At 46.1% G+C, this 22625-nt stretch overlaps 1 protein-coding gene and 1 pseudogene across 1 annotated transcript in view; one reads left to right on the top strand and one right to left on the bottom strand.

Moving 5' to 3' along the window:
* Nucleotides 1–1307: 1307 nt before the first annotated feature.
* The window catches only part of Igf2bp2 (insulin like growth factor 2 mRNA binding protein 2), a 46203-nt gene continuing 24885 nt past the window's right edge, over nt 1308–22625 (bottom strand). The window contains exons 10-15 of the mRNA XM_077795019.1: nt 13348–13416; nt 12413–12529; nt 8130–8204; nt 6173–6304; nt 4217–4330; nt 1308–3054 (exon numbers count right to left, since the gene is read on the bottom strand). Of these exons, the coding sequence (XP_077651145.1) occupies nt 2962–3054; nt 4217–4330; nt 6173–6304; nt 8130–8204; nt 12413–12529; nt 13348–13416 (600 nt within the window). The 3' untranslated portion in view covers nt 1308–2961. The remainder of the gene's footprint in view (nt 3055–4216; nt 4331–6172; nt 6305–8129; nt 8205–12412; nt 12530–13347; nt 13417–22625) is intronic.
* LOC113183082 (uncharacterized) lies at nt 21028–22151 on the top strand (annotated as a pseudogene).

The following is a 22625-nucleotide window of genomic DNA, read 5'->3' as shown; positions in this document are numbered from 1 at the left end:
ATAGAGGAGGGGCAACATGGAGCCACAGGTACAGGGGTTTCCACATGAGGGGACCATCTAGCCCTGTCCAAGTTCATGCCATAGCAGTGAGAAAAACAGTGGGGGGAATAACTTGGAATCTACACACTGTAAAACTTAAAAAGTGAAATCGGGATCAACGAGATTGGAAATAATGAGAAACTCAGGAGTGGGCATGGGGCATTAAGGATGCCCCATTTTAAGTGATTTAGGAGGCACGTGGCTACTCTGGAATCCCATGAGTTCACCATCTTCCTCTGCTGTACTATGAATGTCACCCCCAAAAGCCTAATTGACCATTTCTGACAGTCAAGAACTAGGTCTGTTTTGTTGAGATGGGGTCTTGCTGTGTTGCCCAGGCTGGCTTTGAACCCTGGCACAAGAGACCCTCTGCCTTCAGAGTAGCTGGTACTCCAGGAGCATATCACAGCACCTAAGTATTAGATCTTTGTCCCCAAAACTGCATAGACTTTTAGCAGCTATCTGTGGTGGACCTCATAGGTCTATGAACAAGCTAGCTTATAAATGGAGCAGGATATTGTTTCCCACCATTTCATGGTATATCAGTAGGCATGCCAGGTACAGCTCCCACCTCCAGCCCAAGGTGACTCCTGTCCTTCTCTGACCTCCCCAAACACTGCCCATGAAGGGTGAAGTACTTGTTTCCTTGAATTGTTGGACATAATGACAGAGACCTGTCTTGCCTAGTTCAATATGCAGCCAATCCATCTCTCTAGTTCTGTGGCTCTCAAACTTAAAAGCACACAGGAAATCACCTGGAGGGCTTGCTGAGGCAGACACCAGGTCTCACCCTGACAAGTTTTGATTCAAGGCAGACCTGCAGAATCTGTTTCGTTTTTGCAGTGTGGGGAATGGAACCCAGGTCTTCGAATGTGCTAGGCAAGGGCTCCACCCCTGAGCCACATGCCCATCCCTGAGAGTCTGTTTCTAACAAGTTCCCAGGTGATATTGAGGCTGCTGGTCTATGGACCACTGATCTAGCTCAGCTTCTCCCCCAAGGCTCTTGTGGACAAAGCTTCCTCAGAGTAGCTTCTCAAGGCCTGGCTGCACAGACTACCTTGTTTCCCCAAGTCCTTCAGAGTTGGGACTTGGCTGACTTTGTGATTGTGACAACATATAGTAAAATAAAACACCAAGACACCAGAATCTTGTTAGCTGGATATATTTCTTTTTTTCTTTTTTTTTTCTTTTTTCTTTTTTTGTCACAGAACACTGTTTGCAGTAGAGGAAACTGGCATTGCAGTCTGGTGGTATAATGGCTTGTTCACATAAACCAGTACATGTTCATCCTTTAGCGCAAAAAGCCCTAATGGCGCGTACCCTATTGAAATTCAGGACATCTCCAATATTTTCTCTCTCTGTTTTTCTTTGTTATCTTTTTTTTTTCTCTAAATAAACACTTTCAAGGTTTGTCCAAAAGAAGGCCATATAGGTTCTTGGCTAGCGGAAGACAATTCAGAACAGCTGTTGCACACTTGGACTGTCACCTTCTCCAGGCTGGCAGTTGATATCTTATTTTTTTTCCAACTCATTTTTATTAAAAAAATAAAAAAATGCTCCAACTATCAGTTTTACAAAATCTCTAAGGGAAACACAAGAGCAAGGTGCTGAGGTAAAAAACACCTGAGGTAGCTTTTTTTTTGTGTGTTTTTCTTGTTAAAAAAATCTGTAAATTTAACGCCCTGGGCCAACAACCTTGTGTAAATTGCTGTTTTCCTCCACAATTTTTTTTTTTTTTAAAGAAAGAAATCATTTCGCTGAATGTTGATGGCTTATACACCAAAATGTAAAAAGACAAAATACATTCTTTCTTTATGGAATTTTTGTTTGGTTGACTGGTGGTTTGGTGGGTTCCTGTTTTCCTCTTCCAAAATGCTAGGACAAGTACCATTGACTCTTGTTCTTTTGAGTAACCAAGTGTAAGTTGAGGCTGGTTTGTGTGTTTCACGTTTGTTCCTTTTGTGTGATGTGATACTCAGAGCACTGCTTTGCCTGGGGGGTGCGTAGATACAGGGAATCAGACAGTGGGATGAGGGAATTCAAAAGAGTCAGGATGGAGCAGGGGAGGAGGGGAAGGAAGGGGAGAGATAAACAGAGAGAGACAGAGAATTATATAGCAGTATGCAAAAAACCAGTTTAAAACCTGTGAAGCAAAGAGAAATGGGTGTGTGAGCTAGACAGGGATGAAGTGGGACAGAGTCCCCTCTTCAAGACGGTATCCCTTCTGTTGACAGACACAGGTGATCCAGAACTGCCATGAGTGTCCTTCGACGGGATTTCTCTCTGGGTGAATTTTGTGTGGGTGGCCTAAAAGTTCCTTTCTACACCGTTAGACCTCCCAAAGACTTTAAAGTCTAGAAAAGCCTGCTTTCTTTTAAAAAAAAAGAAAACAAAATTAATCATTGAGTAAAAATTGGAGTTAGTTGAGTTATTTGATATATTATTTCTAAAATATATTAATGCTGCAGGCACCCTGTGCAACCCACAGGCCACATATCTTAACATCTTTCCCCTTCTAATATGTACACACATGTACAGAGACGATTTTCCACAAAAAAGTAAAGGGTGTGAATTTTGCTTTGCTTTGAACACGTTCACCTATGTTAGTTCAACTAAAAGGGATAGCGTCATGGGAGTGGGGGAGAGATCTGAGTGAGGGGAGGTGAATGGCTGGGAAGCCTGCAGAAGCTGGGGGAGGAAGGTGGGTGGCTGGGCTGGTGGTTCTGGGGAACCCAGCCTTCCCTGTGCCCCTCCTCAGCCCCAGGTTCTCAGGGCCTCTGCAGGCCCTGGCTGCCTCCGCAGACTTCTCATTCCTCAGGATGGTCTTTGGTTTGCTCCCGATCTGCTGGCTGTGTTTGGTCTCATCTGTCAGGTGTTGGGAGGGCTACATTCATCCGTTGTTTGCTGGTGCCTGCGGGAGCCTCACTTGCTGCGCTGTGAGGCGACTCCCTGAGGGTATTTCTGCTCCTGCTGCTTCACCTGTTGTACAATTTCCCTGATCTTGCGCTGTGCAGTCTGCAGCAAGGGAGAGGAGGCGACAAGGGAAGAAAGGAACCCAGTTCTGAGGATGCACAGGAGGGGTAGGGTCTGGGACTTGGGGAAGGGTGGGATGTTCACGTGTCACCTCCCCTGGATCCCTTATTCCAGGGCTTTTTCTCCCTAGAAATAAGTGGCAGAGGTCCCCTCCTTTTCCACTCCAGGTTGCTGGATGAAAGATAACCAGGTAGAGCCCCAAGAGCTTCCCATTCATGACCAGAGGCCAGGACACAGCAACAGGCAGCCAATGATAGGGTCTTGCAGAGGCCAGACAGCATCTGGATCCTACTCTATACACCTGAGCCGCACTCAGGACCATCTACCTTTCCCAGATACTACCCTGAAAAGCTGGAGCACTAAGCATGAGCCCCAGCCTGACCCTCAACCAAGGGAGATGCCTGAAGAATGCACTGCAGCAGCCTGGCTGTTCAGATGTGTCCTGGGGTGCTGAGGGCCCAGGTGGGTATGGCCAGGGCTCTGATTCCAGGAGACCCAGGCAGAAATCTGAGTGCACCAGGCAGGCCGCAGGGAGCACAGACTGCTCGTCTTTGCTGGCTTAGGATAAGAACAGGGACTACTCTCTCCCAAAACCAAACCAGCAAAGGCATCCAAGAGAACTAGGCTACATTTTGCTGCAGTGCTGGCCTCTCCATATGAAAGGGAAGCAGCTATGTGGAGAGCATGCAGTGATGAGGTGAGGAAGGAGAGAGCAAAACAGATCCAAGAGCCTAGCATGGTAAGCATTTAACCTTTCGCAGTGAGACTCTAGCACCTGGGTCTGGAGGGGGTTGCCTGGTATGCACCTCCTTGCAGACCAAGGCTGTGACTGAGGCCTGGGTGGGGAGGTGAGGTTGCCGAGACCTCGAACCTGAGCCTCTTGGACTGGCCTCAACAGTTTCTACTTTCCTCAGGCTCTCCTAGCATCCCTGGGGGACAGCAGCAGTAAGAAGGTATAGGCGCTGCCCCTGCCCCGCCCTGTAGGCATGGCAGTCCCTGAAGAGCCAGGAGAAACAGGAAGAGGTTCGTGTGTGTGTGTGTGTGTGTGTGTCTGGGAGTGCTAGTGGGGGGTATCCCAACCACCTGACAGACCACTACTTAGGCAGAAAAAAGGAAAGAGACTGGGCCCTCGCAGCACAGGTACCTGGCTAGCAAAGAAATGCCCGATAATTCTGACGATCACTTCCTGGTTTTCATCTGGTGTTTGGTCTCGAGGCACAATGACTTCTGCACTGGTTAAGTTCTGCAGTTCATTCACCTGCGGAGGGAGAAGAGGCAGTGGGCTAGGCGGCTTCCATCTCCCATCAAGGCCAACACTGAGGCCAGGAGGGAAAGGGAAGGGGCAGAGCAAGGAGGAGACACCTCTCCTTTCCTTCAGTCTCGGATACTCAGCTTCCCTGCCTGGCCACCAGAGGTCTGTGGATTTGGGCCCTGTGAGGCTCAGTGACAGGGAGAGGGAGTCTAACCCTCATGCCATGGACTGCGTCTGGGGCTGAGTTCTCCGTTTCTGGAATTTACATCAATACAGCTCTGCACACACAGAGACCCTGGCTAACCAGTTCACCAAGTAAGAAGGCCACCCTTCCTGGAATGCCCTCCCTGGGTGCCCACCAAGCAGTGACCCCTCCTCTTGTCTGACTCACTGCGGTCAACTCTTCCTTCTAATCAGCTCCCACTCTGCACCCTGCTTTCCATTTTCACTCCAGCTATTAAGTCTTGCTTTTGCTGTTCCTGGCCTTGGGCTCCTATTCTCTCTCCTTGCCAATGGTGACATTCCTATCTCAACCCATCTCCTGCATTCTGTGGCTGCTCCTTGTGCCTCCCTGCTGCTGCTTTCCAAAGACACTGGTCACTTCCTGAGGGCTCATTCTCCCTCCTCTGGCCTCTAGCATGATTCTGAACTCAGGCAGGTTCAGCAAGTCTTAGTGGACAGTGGACAGTGTCTGGAGACACAAAAAATTCAGTGATTGGTTCTATAATAACCAAATAGGACATCCCAGGGCTTAGGATTCTACTCCCTGCTGGATTTGTTTTCTTCTGTCTCTTACATTCCAACTCTGCCTAGGCTCAGAGTGTACACCCTGGGATGTGGACTGCACTCCTGGACACAGGGAGTGACGTGCATACCATGTAACTGGATTCTTTTGCATAAAAGTGACTAGAACTTGGTTTGGAATCCTCTGTAGGAATTTCCACAGAAAGAACTTCGTAAAAACAGCAAACATACACAGGACTGTAGACTCTTCCTCCCCAAGTCCTACCACCCAACACAGCCTCCTGCCAGCATGTACTCTACTGTTAACTTCTCAGGGGCCATCTCCACACTAGACAAATATGACATGTTCCAGAACATACATGTGTCCAACAAACCACTCTGTTCACTCCTACAAGCTTCAGAGCTCATGCTTTGGCATCTTCTTTCCTTTCTCTCCCCTTTTCTCTCCTCCTTTCCCCTCTCTGTGGTACTGGGGATGGAACCCAGGGCCCTGTACATAAGAAGCACATGGTGTACCACACTGAGCTATGTCCCCAGCTCTTGTACTTTTCAAATTACTTTGTTATTGCCACCGTCAGACTGAAAATATAGATAATTTTTAAAAAAAATTATTTCCTTCTTGTCCTCCACCCTATTGCTGAGCTAGCTCTGCTGTACCAGATGGCTGTGTTTGGGAGTTAGCCAGAAGATGGGAACCACGGGAAAGAGAGTGCAGAACACCAGACCCTACAGGCCTCTGGCCTGGAGTCCCAGCTGGTTCTCTGCCAACTAGGCTGGCAGATACTCTGGTAGGGTGGAGCCCTACCCTTTTATTGCCTGCTACGCTTGTATGTGCAGGGTGCAAAAGATAGCTTCCCTGTCTTAGGGGAGTGGAGCTGGGACGGTGGTACCGGGCACAGGAACCTGGTGTTTTTGGAGTTAGGCTCAGCACTGTGGAACTGGATCCTGAATTCTGGAGTAATACTGAGATTCCCATGTGTGAAATGGCTCAGATGCCAGGAGAAACTCTGTTAGCCTAGGACCCTGTATATTTCAAGGGACAGTGGCTACAGGGATCTAAGGGACAGGTCAACTAGGTGATGGAGTAAACCAAAGCAGACTTACGGTCTTGCCACCTTTGCCAATCACACGGCCAGCTGTAGAAGAGGGCACTCTGATGTGGGCTTCCAGCTTCACCTCTTCTTTGGGGTTAAAGAAGTTTTCTTCTTTCAGTTTCCCAAAGATTCGTCCCTGGGCCTGAGAAAAATGTGACTGGTGACTGAGTCAGCAGATATTCATGCTGCTGTGGGAACTACAGAATCCAGTGATGGGACATGCTATGTCCCTGCCCCCACTCTGGCCAGACATGCGTGCCTCAGCCCTCACAGAACTGGTCCTTGTGCCTGCTACATTGGCCACTGTGCTGTGAAACCTGTGCCTCAGCATGCTCTGTCTTTGTGGGTTGCAGGTGACCCCTTCCTCTAGAAGTGTTGTGTTGTCACTGGGGGTACTGGCGAAGGGCCAGAACTGTATCTTATTTCCATATTCCTAGCACCTAATTATTATTTGGTTGATTGAATCTGTAAGGGCATTCTTTTCTTTTTTTTTTGTTGGACTGGGAAGCATATAATTCAGGGTGTTCTTAACTCCTTCCTGCCAGGCTATGTGCAATTATTAAAGAATGGAGAAGGATGAAGGTGAAGGTGGTGGTGATGGGATTTGATGAGTGTGAGCTTTTTTTTCTTTTGGTGCTGGGTATAGAACCTAAGCAGGTTAGGCAAGCGCTCTACTACTGAGCTACCATATTCCGCATTCCCTAGACCTTTAAATGCTTTTAAAATATTTTCTAGTTAGACATTTTATGTGGTGCTGAGGATTATCCTAGTACCTCACATGTGAGAGGTAAGCACTCTGCCACTGAGCCACAACCCCAGCCATAATTTTTTTTTTTTTAAATATTGAGTCAGGGTTCTCCTAAGTTGCTGAGGCTGGCCTTGAAGCTGCAATTCCCTGCCTCAGCCTCCCAAGTAGCTGGGTTGCAGGCATGTGCTACCACACTTGGTTTGAGTTGCTGTTTGATGTCTTACTTCGAAGTTAAGGTAGCCAAGAAGCTAGAGTTTGCTTTATTTAACTTAAACAAAACAAAACAAACAAACAACAACAACAAAAAAAAACAAGACTAATTCACATAATCTAAAATTTATCATTTTTAAGTATACTTCAGTGGTCACTATGTTGTGTGACCACCACCACTATCTACCTAGCCATTTGCCTAAATTAAAACCCCTATCCCCATTTGCTGACAACCACTAATCTACTTTGTCTCTGAATTTGCTTACTCTTTGCATTTCATATAAATGGAACCATATCCCATGTGCCCTCATTTCTGCCTTCTTTCACTTGGCATGCTTTTTTCTAGGTTCATCCCTATTCACAGCATGTTTGGTACTAGTCCTTCCTTTTTAAGGCTGAATAATATTCTATTGTATGGATATAACACATTTTGTCTACTTGCAAGTTGAAGGGTTATTGGTTTTGAATGGTTCTCACATGTGTTAACTTTATCCTCTCAGTTAAATTTTAAGAATTTTAAAATTATAATAGGGTTATACTTTTATAAATTAAGATGTGTTTCTGGCTTTTAGAAAACCCATTTTTTTTAGAAAAAAAAGAAAAAAGAGGCAAAACCACACCACCACCACCACACACCTCACCAGAGAACTTTCAATATACCATGCCTTTCCCCCTGTGCCCATGTTAACGATCATAGTTTGAAGAATGGTGATGACCAAATGAGTCTGAGATAGTCATCCTCAAAACCATGGGTGAGGAATCAGACATGATGGAGGAGTTACCACCTGGATGGGGCTTCAACAGGTGACCTCTATTTCCTTGGAGAGAAGGGAAAGAGGGCTTTCTAGCAAAGGGAAATGTGCAGAGGGGACAGCTGGGAAGGGACAAAGAATGATTCTGAAACCCATGAGTAGCAGCTGGGAGTGAAACAGATGGCGAGCCTCCAAAGAAGAACCTGACCATGCCTCTGAGGTGGCTTCCCTGTGCCCACAGTCTGCAGGACACTGACCTTGAACTGCGCTTCTGGTGGTCCGGTGATGATGACCATCCTTTCACTGACATCTGGGCCTTCTGCTGGGGCGATCTGCAGGTCACAAGGGAAGAAGACAATGCTAATGTCAAACCCCTCCTGCCTGTCTGGGTGGAAGGCCTACACGCTAGTATTACGTAGCTCGACAGGGCTTCTGCCTCTGGACCTGCTACTTTGACGCCATGCTGCCTCACCCTGGGTCTTAGGAAGTTAAGGCCATAATGCTCACTATCAAGTTTGGGTATGTGGTCACCAAGGGAGAGTCTGAAGCAGGTGAACAGTTCCTGCCTGTCTCTGCCCTGTGCCCCAACAGTGACTGGCCGCCTTTCACCAAGCCACATCCTAGGAAATAACCAAGTCAATAACTCTAGGGATAGGGAGGTTTACAGTCCTGCCAACCCACCCAGGGCTTAGAGGGAAGGAACGGCTAGTCTGCTGAGGTGTTAAATTGGAATCCAGTTTGCAGGAATAGTCAGCCTGGTTCTAACTCCCAGCTCCATATATAGTTAGCTGTGACAATTGAGTTAGAACAGGTGTGGCTGGTACTGTCTCCTTCTGGCAAATCAATCATAAATACAACAGCACCAGATCAGGGACCAGGACACCTGGGTTCCAGTCCTGGCTCTGCAAACTCCTCCCCTCCCTCACCTGTGAAAGATGGATATAAGCTCAGACCTCCTCCAGACTCCCAAGGTTCTTTGTGGGTCTGAGCTCTTCTATAACACGAATAACGGACCCAGCAAGCATTTTTGTTAGAAGACCTTATTGCGTATATTCTTTCCCTCGCACATTATGCCTTCTTCCAAAAAGCTTTAAAGTAGTTTTAAAAAATAAAAAATTCAGCCAGGTTCAGTGGGCAGCTCCTGTGGTCCCAGCTACTCAGGAAGCTGAGGTAGGAGGATCGCTCCAGCCCAGGTGTTTCAGAGCCACCTGAGCCATGGGGCAAGATGCTGTCTCCAACCCCAAACAAACCAAGTAAAAAATTAAAAATTAGTAAATGATAGTAAAATTAATTAGAAAGGAAGCATGGTCCATTACAGGGTTTCGGTATTCCTAAGGTAAAGCAAAACCAGCGGCTCAGGGGAGGTACAATTTCTAAGATGAGCCTCTGTTTGGAAAGGGATGGGTTCACCATCAGTGCTGTGCTCTGCGTGCACCAGCTCTGCATGGGCCACCGAATCTGTCTCAGCCTCTCCCCAGGAAGGCCTCCACCCCCACAGTTGATTTTGTTTCTCTTAGTAAACACTCCAAGCCAGGCTCCTCCTGTGGACAGACCCACATTCAAATATGCTCTGATCCCACTCTGCTCTAGGAGGAGGGACACATTTGAATCTCTGGCCTTGATTACTTTGTATGAAAATGAATGTGACACATAGGTGACCGACACTGAGTTTCTCGGGGACTGCCTTTAACTGTGGACAGCCTTTTCTTTCTTGGCAGCGGCCTCGGCACATACACCAGACAGATCCAGGGGCAGGCCACACACAGGCTGGCCCTGGGACCCGAGGCAGGAAGCCCTGCCTCTACTTTGAGATCCACAGCTGGCATCAAATTGGGGTTTTATCTCAAAGGGTAAATGAGAGACCAGACCACAGCCACAGTGAGTCCCAGCTTCTACAGCACCCAAACTGAGAAGGGCCAAAGGCTGATTAGTGATTCATGCTGATCATCTGTTATGGGGTCGCAGTTTGCTTCTTAGTGACTCGTGGCTGCTTTGCTCAGGTTCTGAAACTCCTGACAACTTCCCAGCATTCACCAGCCCAGAACAGATATCTAGAAGCTGCATGTGTCCTTCAGCAGCGTCAGAATGGCATTCCATAGGCTCACTCCCTCTGGAGGGGCAGGAAGAAGGACTCTATCTTATGGCTGAAGGAGACAGACCTAGAGATGCAACATGACTGAGGGGTTGGAATGAGGATCAGTAATCAGTGTCCTTGGCTAACACTGTCACCAACATTTTCTGGGGCATTCAGAAGCTGATGGGATGCTCTGCAGGTAAGGCGGGTGAAAGGAGCTAAACTCCTGCCTGTAGCCAGGGCATCTCCAAATCTCAGCTCAGCCCACTCCCCTCCCAGCATTCTGCTCTCATGGATGAGAGTGGAGGTCTCTCCCTGCCCCGGCAGCATCAAAAGTGGCCCCTGTTGCAGCCTCTGAAGGGTATCTGTGGAGCTAGTGATACCATTCATCTCACTCTGGAGCTGGATGTGTTTAGAGACCTTCTAAGATAAAGGAAACTAGCAAAAATCAGATTTTTAAACTTCACAAATACTTGGCTTTCCTGGTTTTCTTTCCTTCTTTTTATGCTATGAAAAGAGGCAGGCCTGGGGGAAGGAGAAGGTTTTGACCCAGCATGTAAAACTGTCACCCAGTAGCCAGGCGTTTATTGTGCACGTCTGTAATCTCCACAACTAGGGAGCCTGAGGCAGAAAGATTGGGAGTCAGCAACTTAGTGAGACCCTGTCTCAAATAAAAAGGGATGGAGATGTAGCTCAGTGGTACAGGACCCCTGGGTTCAACCCCCAGTATAATATCACCCCCCCCCCCGAAAAAAAATCCTAAACCAAAAATACTGTTGCCCATCCTGACCTCTTCCTAGTGCAGCCCTTCTGTCTTTAGCACTGAGTCCATGAGCAAAGTGACACACCACCACTCAACTCTGCTTGGACATAGGACTGTAAAAATGCTGTGAGGTAAAGTCCAAGGAACTGATATCTCTCTCTCTCTCTCTCTCCACACACACACACACACTCTCTCTCATTATCCTAGAGGTCCTGCTGGGAATGATTCTGAAAGAGCAGTAAGGTTGCTGTCGGGGGAAGCACTGGACCAGGTATAGGATAACCTGAGCAAATCACATCCTTCATCTCTGTGGCCTTAGACAAGTCAGCAGAAATCTCTGGGCCTCATTCCTCATGTACAACAGTAAGTGGAGAGGTACTTCTGTGGCTGACCCCAGTGGGCACTCCGTATTCCAGAGGTCAGTGGGGTTTGTATCTAAGCTCCAGTCCTGCCACTTAGGTGCCTTGACAAGCTGCTCTACTGGCCCCTCTTCTCAGCTGAATAAAGGAGGGAGTTGAAGAGATGATCCCTCAAGTCCCTTTAGTTGAGACTCTCATTCCAACCTCTGCATGGCACCTCAGACCAAGCACTGAACACTGGGAAAAGCCCTCAGGGTGCAGCCGGCCACTCATTGCTCCTCTATATTTTCCCCATCCTACCCAACGGGGTAACCAGCCCCTGCCTGTCAGCACCTGGGCCAGGATCTCATATGACAAGTTGCTGGAGACAGGCTCCTGCGAACCCCACCTCAGGGGTCTCATTTAGTTTGGATATGGGTCTACAACTACAGGTGAGAAAAAAGAGGCTTGAGAGGGGAACCACTTTACTAAGATAAAATCCCTTCCTGGTCTCACTGCAATCCTTATCCTGCGCTGCCCAGAACGTTTGTTTTTGTTTTCTCTCCAGCACACTTGCTGTGGGAGAAAATCCAGCTCTTCTTGGGGAGAAAGTGTAAGCATTCTTTCTCTCCAAGTCATGAGACTTCTTGTTCGGAGTTCCGGGTTGTCTCATGGTAGCAAATTATTTTCCGTAACAACGGAAACTCTGTTTCCCAAAGTGTTTTCATGAGGCTTGGGACACGCTCAGCATTCTGCCCGTGAGTCAGAGCTGATAGCTGGGCTTGGAGCAGGACCAGGGTCGAATAATCCTTCCCTTTCAGCTTCTCTGATCACTCGGGCAGGCAGGATGTGGGTCTATAACGGCAGCCATGGCTGTGCTCACAACTGTTTCCATGGACTAAGAAGCTAAGGGGCTCTCTGCTCAGTCCCAGCTTCATATCAGGTCATGTCATCAGCTTTTGTTTATCTATGATTTTATCATTGCTTTTTTAAGAAGTTTTTTTTTTTTTCCATTCTAATTATTTTCTCATAGTTTAAAGGTCCTTGAAGTACAGACTAATAAAAGCACCAAGGCACTGATAGATGCTAAGCACTTATGTGTGCTGCCTTGAGTCTATTCCCTTAGCCTAGGAGCAACCTTCAACCTTTCTTGATCTTCTTGAGAGGAGAATGAAAATCCAAAAAGCATCGGGCTGGGTTGTATTAAGACATGTACTTTTTTTTTTTTTTCTAATTCCACTAAGAGGAAAGATGGGAGCAGATGGGAACAGTCTTTGAAGCAAATTTTCCAGATCCTGTGGGATTCTGTAAGAGTTGCATGGAACTAGCACAAGGAGGGAGGGACATGGGGATAAGCAGCCTTACCTTGATGGAAGCTCCTGCAAATCGAGCCAGCTGTTTGATGTGTGCCCCTTTCTTCCCAATGATAGCACCCACAGCCTGGGTTGGGATGAAGAGATTCACAATCTCCTGCTCTGGATACTGGAAAGGCAAGAGAAGACAGAAGACATTCCAACAGGACACTCCCTCAGGCACTCAATAGTTACCAAGCACCTTCTGTGAGCCCCAAAGTGGGAAGGCCCTGCGGTCAAAAGAAAAGGCCAAAAGGACACACTAGGATCCTTGTGTGGCTCTGCAGCTGAGAATAGGACTGAACCCAGGCAGGATGACACTGAAGTCCATGTGCAAGCTCCTCCCGAGCATCTGAACTGGTTGTTTGTGAACGGCTGTCTGTTCACCTGGGTGAGTCTGATAGGTATTTCTTCTTTATCTTCACCCAAGAAATCAGAACAGTTATTAAAGGACAAGGTCCTGAGGCACTCTGTTAGGGGGCAATGAAAGCTGCCCAGACCGTTATGTAGCCAGGAGCAGCAATTTCACAAGGCAACTAAACCTTCCCCGACCAGGCTTCTTGGTGACTGCCCAGGAAAATAGGGAACTCATCCCTCCCGGGACCCTGAGGTAGAGAGAAGGCTCTTGGACAGGGTTGCCAGGGGTCCCTGATATAGGGATGTGAAGGAATGACAACCCCATTTGCTAGACTTTGGTCACAGATCTTTGAAGCCTTTCATTAGCACAACACTGCCTCTTAATTGACCTCTGGACTGCTCACTGGTGGCAGGGTGTATGTGGAGGCACCAGCAGAGCCAGGCAGGTTGGTATGCTTATGCTCTGACACATGGCACTCCCAGATGGCCCAGCACCACAGCAGACAGCTCTTGGCCAGTCAATCAGGGGCCATATGGGTCAGCTCTAGGCACAGAAAGGGTGGCAGCTGGGCAGAACTGAGGGGCACTTACAGAGTGATGATGCGGGAACGGGCTGAACTGGTGATGGGGGTACAGGCTGGAGAAGTATCCGGAGTGTGTCTGCAGCATGAAGGAAATAATCATTCGGTGATAGGGTCCCCAAGGGACAGCCATGTTACTCATGCATGCAAGATTTCTCCCATGCAACCCAGGCTCTCTACATTATCAGCCAACCTCACGGTCATGTCCACACACCTGTCCATTTGTATCTTGGATTTCTCCTCCAATTTCCCTCCTTGGACCACTTAATATTTTGGCAAGATATTGTCCGGTCAGAGTGGCCCTCTGGGCTGAATATTTATCATTTTTCTTTTAGATATTTTTTTTAGTTGTAGATGGACACAATACCTTTATTTTATTTACTTATTTTTATGTGATGCTGAGGATCGAATCCAGTTGCCTCATATGTGCGAGGCAAGTGCTCTACCACTGAGTCACAATCCCAGGCCCTAAATGTTTGTCATTTTTAAGCCAAGTCATGCTTTAGGTTTGGTAGGAACTTAGCATGGGACCATTCTCTCTCTGTCTCTGTCTCTCTCTCTCTCACACACACACATATGCAACCTGCCTTTTGGGTAGACAGACAGGGCCAGTGGCTTCTATTTTCTGGGGAATTATGAGTTGTGGATTACAAGGAACAGAGAGTACTGGGACAATATCCAAGAGTTATTCAAACAGAGCAAATGTGTTCCTGGGAAGACAGACTAGTTAGCCCCATCAGAGAATTTCAGAAGGAACTGAGAGATTGAGAGCAGAGAGACTGTGAAAGGGGAAGAAGAAAGTGAATGAACAAATATGTTGTACATGAACATGGGAAGAGGGACGCAGGGAAAAGGAAGGAAGATGTGGACAGAAGAAGATAGAGCTATTAGGAAAATCAAAGTTTTAAAAACAGTTGCTTGGGCTGGAGATGTGGCTCAAGCGGTAGCGCGCTCGCCTGGCATGCGTGCGGCCCGGGTTCGATCCTCAGCACCACATACCAACAAAGATGTTGTGTCCGCCGAGAACTAAAAAATAAGAATAGCAAAAACAATACTAAGCAGGAAGTGTGAATCAGGCGGTATAGAGATACCAGACTTCAAACTATACTACAGAGCAATAGTAACAAAAACAGCATGGTACTGGTACCAAAACAGGCGGGTGGACCAATGGTACAGAATAGAGGACACAATAACCAATCCACAAAACTACAACTATCTTATTTTTGATAAAGGGGCTAAAAGCATGCAATGGAGGAAGGATAGCATCTTCAACAAATGGTGCTGGGAAAACTGGAAATCCATTTGCACCAAAATGAATCTGAATCCCTATCTCTCGCCGTGCACAAAAGTTAACTCAAAATGGATCAAGGAGCTTGATATTAAATCAGAGACACGGCATCTGATAGAAGAAAAAGTTGGTTATGATCTACACGCTGTGGGATCGGGCTCCAAATTCCTCAATAGGACACCCATAGCGCTAGAGTTAACAAATAGAATCAACAAATGGGACTTACTCAAACTAAAAAGTTTTTTCTCAGCAAAAGAAACAATAAGAGAGATAAACAGGGAGCCTACATCCTGGGAACAAATCTTTACTCCACACACTTCAGATAGAGCCCTAATAACCAGAATATACAAAGAACTCAAAAAATTAGACAATAAGATAACAAATAACCCAATCAATAAATGGGCAAAGGACCTGAACAGACACTTCTCAGAGGAGGACATACAATCAATCAATAAGTACATGAAAAAATGCTCACCATCGCTAGCAGTCAGAGAAATGCAAATCAAAACTACCCTAAGATACCATCTCACTCCAGTAAGACTGGCAGCCATTAGGAAGTCAAACAACAATAAGTGCTGGAGAGGATGCGGGGAAAAGGGCACTCTTGTTCATTGCTGGTGGGACTGCAAATTGGTGCAGCCAATTTGGAAAGCAGTATGGAGATTTCTTGGAAAGCTGGGAATGGAACCACCATTTGACCCAGCTATTCCCCTTCTCGGTCTATTCCCTAAAGCCCTAACAAGAGCATGCTACAGGGACACTGCTACATCGATGTTCATAGCAGCTCAATTCACGATAGCAAGACTGTGGAACCAGCCTAGATGCCCTTCAATAGATGAATGGATAAAAAAAATGTGGCATTTATATACTATGGAGTATTACTCTGCATTAAGAAACGACAAAATCATAGAATTTGGAGGGAAATGGATGGCATTAGAGCAGATTATGCTAAGTGAAGCTAGTCAATCTTTAAAAAACAAATACCAAATGACTCCTTTGATATAAGGGGAGTAAACAAGGACAGGGCAGGGACGAAGAGCTTGAGAATAAGATTTACATTAAATAGGGATGAGAGGTGGGAGGGAAAGGGAGTGAGAAGGGAAATTGCATGGAAATGGAAGGCGATCCTCAGGGTTATACAAAATGTCATATAAGAGGAAAGGAGGGGCAAGACAAGATAATACAAATGGAAGAAATGATTTACAGTAGAAGGGGTAGAGAGAGAAAAGGGGAGGGGAGGGGAGGGGAGGGGAAGGGAGGGGGGATAGTAGAGAATTGGACAGACAGCAGAATACATCAGAAACTAGAAAGGCAATATGTCAATCAATGGAAGGGAAACTGATGTGATACAGCAATTTGTATACGGGGTAAAAGCGGGAGTTCATAATCCACGTGAATCAACCGTGTAATATGATGTATTAAGAACTATGTAATGTTATGAACGTCCAATAAAAAAAAAATAAAAAAATAAATAAAAAAAAAAATAAAAAAAATAAATATTAAAAATTCAAAAAAAAATAATAAAAAATAAAAACAGTTGCTTTTTAATTGAAAACCTACTATATACCTAGTACCATGATAGATATTTTATATCTACTTATGAGGCCTCAATCTCCACAAAAGTCCTGTAAGACAATTACATGTCTGACTTTACATATTCTTTGGGCTGACCAAAGTCAGCAAAGTCTAGTCAACTATCCTCTATATAAGGCCAAGTAAACACTGGTTTTACCATACAATAAATGAGGTGACTACCTCTGGGCACCATGGCCCAGCTGCCCCGAACAACAGCCCCCCAGGAAGAAAGTTCCCATAATGTCAGACATGGATGGGAGCTAGGATTAGGGAACCTAGCTTCATTCGGGGGTCCCTGAGCAAATCTCATGGTGATGTGCATGTACTTACTCTCCTTAATTTCCATCTGGACTCAGCTCCCAATTACAACTTCACCTCATGACTCCTTAAAGACAAAATGAAACTTTTTTCTGATCCTCCTGCCTCAGCCTTCCAAGTATCTGGAGTTACAGGTGTGTGCCACCTATGATTAAAGGTGTCCTCCTTTGGAGCTCAGAGAGAGAAGGCAGAGATGCAGGCATCATGAGGTGCTGCTTCCAAGGTGCCAAGGTGCCAGCGGCACCTGCGACATCACGGCTCTTAACGCAAGCCTTGCTTTGACTTGAAAGAGGCTGCAGTGCTGCCTCCTGGCCACAAGAGAGTGCTACAAGACCAGCAGTCCAGGAAACCTTGTGCTCGGAAAGAAGATGGGTGAAGAAGTTTGCCGCTTTCTTGAGGATTCCCTGGGAAACACACAAGTTCCAGACCCTTCTCTGTGTAGGTTCTTGTCCAGGGAAAGAGTTCCTTCAGCTTTCTGCCCAAACAAAGCTCTATCTGGGGAAAGGGTGCTTCTGTCCTTCTCTCATCTACAGTGTTGTTTCTTCAGCTTTCATAGCAGAAATAATTATTTTGAATTGTAATCTGCTTTTTCCTCCCAAAACCTGTGTGAGGCCAATAGATGAGCCACAGAGTAGCTCCTATTCTGTGTTCAAATGCTTCTCTAACATAAACACTATCAAATTTAGACCTACCACTTGGGGGAAGGAAAGTTTTTTTGTTTTGTTTTGGTGTTTTTTTAATTAGCTGTAAAAGGATAAGAAGGACAAATTCCCTTTTATTTATGAGTCACAGCTGCAAGACTGTCATAAGGAAAGAATCCTGAGCTCAGCAATCAGGCGCTCATTTCTAGCTGAGGCTGACATTGGCCCCTGTGTACACAAGATGGTTTTTAGAGTCAGAAGTCCTGAGTCTGAATCACTAGTTCTACAAGTTGGGATGACTTATTAAACTTTTCTGAAGCTCATCCGTAAATCAATTACATTTTATTTTTTTCTAGTTCTGGTGACTGAACCAGGGTCTTGCATATGCTAAGTAAGTGCTTTACCACTGAGCTATATCTTCAGCCCAATTACAAATAATATTTAGAACCGGGCGCGGTGGCACACTCCTGTAATCCTAGTGGCTCAGGAGGCAGAGGCAGGAGGATTGTGGGTTCAGAGCCAGCCTCAGGAATTTAGTGAGGCACTAAGCAACTCAGTGAGACCCTATCAGCAAAATAGAATAGACAATATGATTAATGTATGTACATTCCATGTATGTATTATATATCAAAATGCATTCTACTGTCATGTATGACTAAAAATAAATAAATAACAATTAAAAAAAATTACAATATAGGGCTAGGGATGTGGCTCAGTGGTCATGTGCCCCTGAGTAAGTTCAATCCCTGGTAACCCCCAACCCCCGCAAAAAAATAAATAATATTTAGATTTCTGTATTATTGTGGGGGTTCATGCAACTGTTTATTCATTTACTCAAAAACGGAATAACTACAATGTAGGAGGCACAGTTCTAGGTGCTAGAGACACAGTTAAAACACAATTTTAACTGTGAATTATGTTCTACTGGGGAGGCAGACATAAAAGATACCTTCAGACAGAGAACAAAATGAGAACAGGCAGCTGGGGAGCTGAGGGTGGAATGGTGACTCTAGCTGTCTGGTGAATAAAGTTCTTGGAACTTTTTTGTAGATGAGATGGAGCCTTATGAAAAGTCCTGGAGAGGGAGCTGGGGGTGTGGCTCAGTGATAATTGCTTCCATAGTAGCTTGAGGTCCTGGATTTGATGCTCAACACACACATAAAAAAGTCCTGGGGCAGGAACTTACTGAGCAGGATTCTTAGAGTTCTAGAGCCAGGAGAGCAATAGCTTGTTTGAAAACCAGAAAGAAGTAGGTGAAAACAGGAGAATTCAGTAAGATGTGAGGGGGAGGCAGGCAACATGAGATCACTCAGGGCCTTGTGGACCTCATCTGGATATGGATTTGACCCCGAGTACAATGGATGCTCCCAAAGGGTGTTGCATGGCCTCCAAAGGGGCCATGGGAATGAAAGAATCTATTACCAGACATGCATGGGCTGCATTAACAAGTGTATTTGTCTATAATGAAATGCACATCTTCTCAGAGCCCACTTTCTATTTTCCATCTACCCAAGCCTATGCAGAATCTAGCCTCAAGTGAAAGGGGGGTTTTAAACATGCTTCCTTATGATGATCAGAAAGTCACCTGTCAACAACTTGAAGAAAGCAGGTTGCAGTCATCCAACATCTAGCCCAAGGCCTCCGTGGACTTGGCAGTAGATCAGGAATCTGACCCAGTGGTACAGCTGGACTGTCTCAGTAATTGTATGTGAGAGAAACTATATTTTTGAGTGTGTATAGAGCAGGGAAAGGTGATGTTCTGGAGAAGGTGCCTGGCCCCGGTGTGCCCCACACCTGCCAACCAAGGGACAGTGGCAGGGGGTCATTATCAAGCTCATTTCAGGCTCTGTCTGCTTTTCCTCTGACTTTAACTATGTTGGGGTGGGGAGTGGGGTGGTGGGTAAAGTATGTATCAAACAAATTTATGAAATTCAAGGGAGTTATCACCTATTGGGCTTAGTTTCCTGGCAGAACTGCAGGGTCTAAGGTACAGGTTAGACCAGCTGATACATGATACAGGTGATACTCTGAAGCAAAGGAAATGAGGGGCAGGAAAAGTGAAGAGCTGGGGAAGGGACAGTGCAGAGGGCAAGGGCTTCTGCAAAGATGAGAGGTGTTCCACCTGGGAAAGAGAGACCGAGGCCTGGGGAAGGACTTGGCTAGAGGAGATGTCATGAACACGACGTTCCAAGATTGGGAGGGTGAACTTTCTATCCCCCAATGTCAAAGTGCTGTTCATGGTAGCTTTTATCCACCACTGTGTGTTCTCTTAAGACAACCTCAGAAACTGGTGGGATAACCAGAGAGTAGAAGCAAGATTTGAACACGGATCTCTGAGTCTGACTGTGGTCCAAGATCTTAGGCATTACACCCGACGCTGTGCACATCTAGAACATTCTGAACTCACTGGATCAGGTGGCGCTGGGGGAGCATGTTATGAAAGAGCTCCCCTATGTATTCATTAATATGCCCTCTGTTGAGTTTATTTAAACCTAAGAAGGGACAATTCTAATTCATTAGACATATATAGACAGCAGTGAATTAATGCAGGGAAGAGGGAGAGCTTTTTGATTTGATCCTAGTGAGACTCAAGATGCTAGCACTTTGGAAAATCATGAGCCCCCTGCCATGAGAGAAAAGACCAGTTGGAGAATTACAGTGATGGTTGGTTAAGTAGAAACTCAAGAGAGGACAGACACATAGAAAGTGTATGTTGTTGAAAGCCCATGCACACCTCAGAAGCTTAACCTGCACAAAACAAGAACAGAGAGCGGGGATCGGATGACAAGAAGAGTGAGGTTTACATAAAGTGGGAACTCCAGGAGGAGAAAACAGAGGGATGGAGAAAAAGTGATACTAAAGTTAATTACTGCAGAGAAGGAAAAGATTTTCCTGAGCCAAAGAAAAACTTGAATCTTCAGATCAGAATGCTCATATTCGGATTTCTGAATTCCAGAGGGAAAAGCAAAATACTATAAAAGGTTAGAACTTACAAGGGAAAAAGTTATCTACAAAAGAATCAGGCTGTAGCACATTTATCTGAACAACTTAATGCCTACAGTAATGTTTTCAGAGTTCTAAAGGAATGAACACCCCAGCATTTCTAGACACTCAGCCGAACTTTCATTCATGTTGAAGGAAAAAGAAAGGTATTTTCAGATATAGGAAGGCTTGGAAATTCTATTACTTTAATACTATTCCCTAAAAATAAAGTTGTTTGATGAAGTGTGCCAGCCAAACAACAACAAAATTCAAATAAATTACTCAAAAACTGGACGAATATAGGATATAGGAAATTGTCCATGATGACCAAAGAAATGAATAAAAGTTTAGTTAATTCTAAATAACTGGGGATTATGAGACTGTGTGTATATTAAGAAAGCAAGCTTAATAAACTGGACTAAAATAACAGATTGCTTCTAGAATAGTATGACTGAAACACATTTAAAAGTCTGTTAAAAATTAAGAATTTGACTTTAAAATTTTAAGAACTGTGGACTACTCTCAAAGTTTAATATCATATAGATAAAAATTATAGGAGAGATGAGTCACTTGTTACAAGCTGTTAATACAGCCTTGAGTCCATTTCAGAGCATGCTTTCCAAAGGCCTATCATTCCCCACCCCCCCAAATTGGTTACACATGAGCAAGGCCACAAAAATCAAAATGCTACATTATTTGAGTACCAAAGAATATAGGAGGCCTTGTGGAGCGGGAGGACCGGGTGCATCTTCTAGTGGAGGGGCTACCCACCATCAACCCCTCTTGGTGGTTTCTCCAGGTGTCCTGCTGCCTTACTTCCCGACTTTTCCTCCTTATTTTGCAGAGGGGTACCTCCTGACCCTCTTGCTCTTCTCTATCTTGGGTGATGGCTCAGAGAATGCAGGCGCTCACCCAGATGGGCCAGGGAAATCGCTACAACATGTACACTGAGCTTCTGGTCGTTTCTCAGCACTTTAAGCAAAACCCCAACAAGCGTATAATCGCCAGGATCCTGCAGGTTTATGACCACTGGACCCCTGCTCTGTCCTTAAATTCTGGAGGACTAGTGCTGCAGAATGACCTAACCCATGACACAATCTTTAACTACCACAGCAAGATGCTGCTCTCCTGGCTGCTGAAGTCCTGGTGCCAGCACTGGGAATCCTTCCTGACCTATGAGGCCACTGAACTGCTCTTCTGTATCTGGACCAACATGGAGGAGGGTATCCATACGGTGCACGAGCTGGCATGCTCAATTGGATCTACTGCAAGCCACCCTCACCACCCTCCCCTCCTGTGCCCTAGTAAGCAGCACCAGAGGACATGCCCTGCACCCAGCGCCTGAACCTGTTGACAGCAGCACCCTCTGAGCTGTGGGTCTCGTTGGTTAGACTGCTGGCATGACAGTGCTAAGGGCCATGATAGAAATCTCGACCATCACCAATGTGGAATTGCTCTGGCACCAGAGCAGGCCAAACAGTGCCAAGCTCTTGCGGGGACCCAACCCTTCACATAAGTACCCCATGGACTGGCTGATCAACCATGGGTGCCCAGGGAGAGGGTGGGTAAGCAGCTGAACAAGGTCCTCCTGGAGCTGCACCTCCAAAGGGCCAAGCACAGCTGCAGCCAACCAGTCTATGAGCCAGGAGAGGAGCACCCTCTCCATCCCCCTACTCTGACCAGGCCAGTGGGGAGGAGCCGCTCATGCACCATGACCAGCTCCCTTCATCTGATGGAGGATACCCAGTGTTCCCAGTGGGTGGGTGGAAGGCCAGACCCCAGAAGAGCTGCTTTTACCTAGAGTCCAGGGGAGGTGAGCAGGAGCCTGGGGACACTGTAGTGCAGACAGATCCCTTGGTCTGTGCCTTCCTCATGTATCTCAAGCACTCTTACATGATGTTCAGGGACCCCAGAAGAAAGGGGTGTCTTTGTCCCTGGTTACTCCTGTGGGCAACACTGACCAGGGTTGTGAAGGGGGTGGGGCACAAAGGCAGCCACTTGCCCATGTGAACCCACGAGAGGGTTGTGCCATCAGTTAATCTCAGCCTGGCAGCAGGGCTTTTGGGCACAGCAGTGAACCCAGCCCTCTGCATGTGGCCCTCAAAGCACTACAGGCCAAGGGGAAAGCCCCACGGTCCACAATGCAGACATCTGAAGGTTTTACATTTTTTTAAAAATATATTTTTTAGTTGTATTTTATTTGTTTATTTTTACGTGATGCTGAGGATCAAACCCAGCGCCTTGCCAGTGCCAGGTGAGTGCTCTGCTGCTGAGCTACAACCTCAGCCTACTTTTAAAGGTTTTTTTTTTTTTTATAGGCAATATTTTTACTTAATATTTTATCTTAAGCATATGTAACACTTTAGTGAAGGTCATTACCCTTGATAATGGTTCCCTCTTAAGGTCCTGTTTTTCTTCAACTTTCTTGTAATGCTTCCCTTTTAAGGTGTGCTTTGCTGAGTGCCCACCAGGGAGAGGCTAGCT

This window comes from Urocitellus parryii, chromosome 2, assembly GCF_045843805.1.
Source record: "Urocitellus parryii isolate mUroPar1 chromosome 2, mUroPar1.hap1, whole genome shotgun sequence".
In the NCBI taxonomy this organism is placed as follows: Eukaryota; Metazoa; Chordata; class Mammalia; order Rodentia; family Sciuridae; genus Urocitellus; species Urocitellus parryii.
Note: the sequence above shows the minus strand (reverse complement) of the source record. Positions and strands in the feature narration are given on the sequence as shown.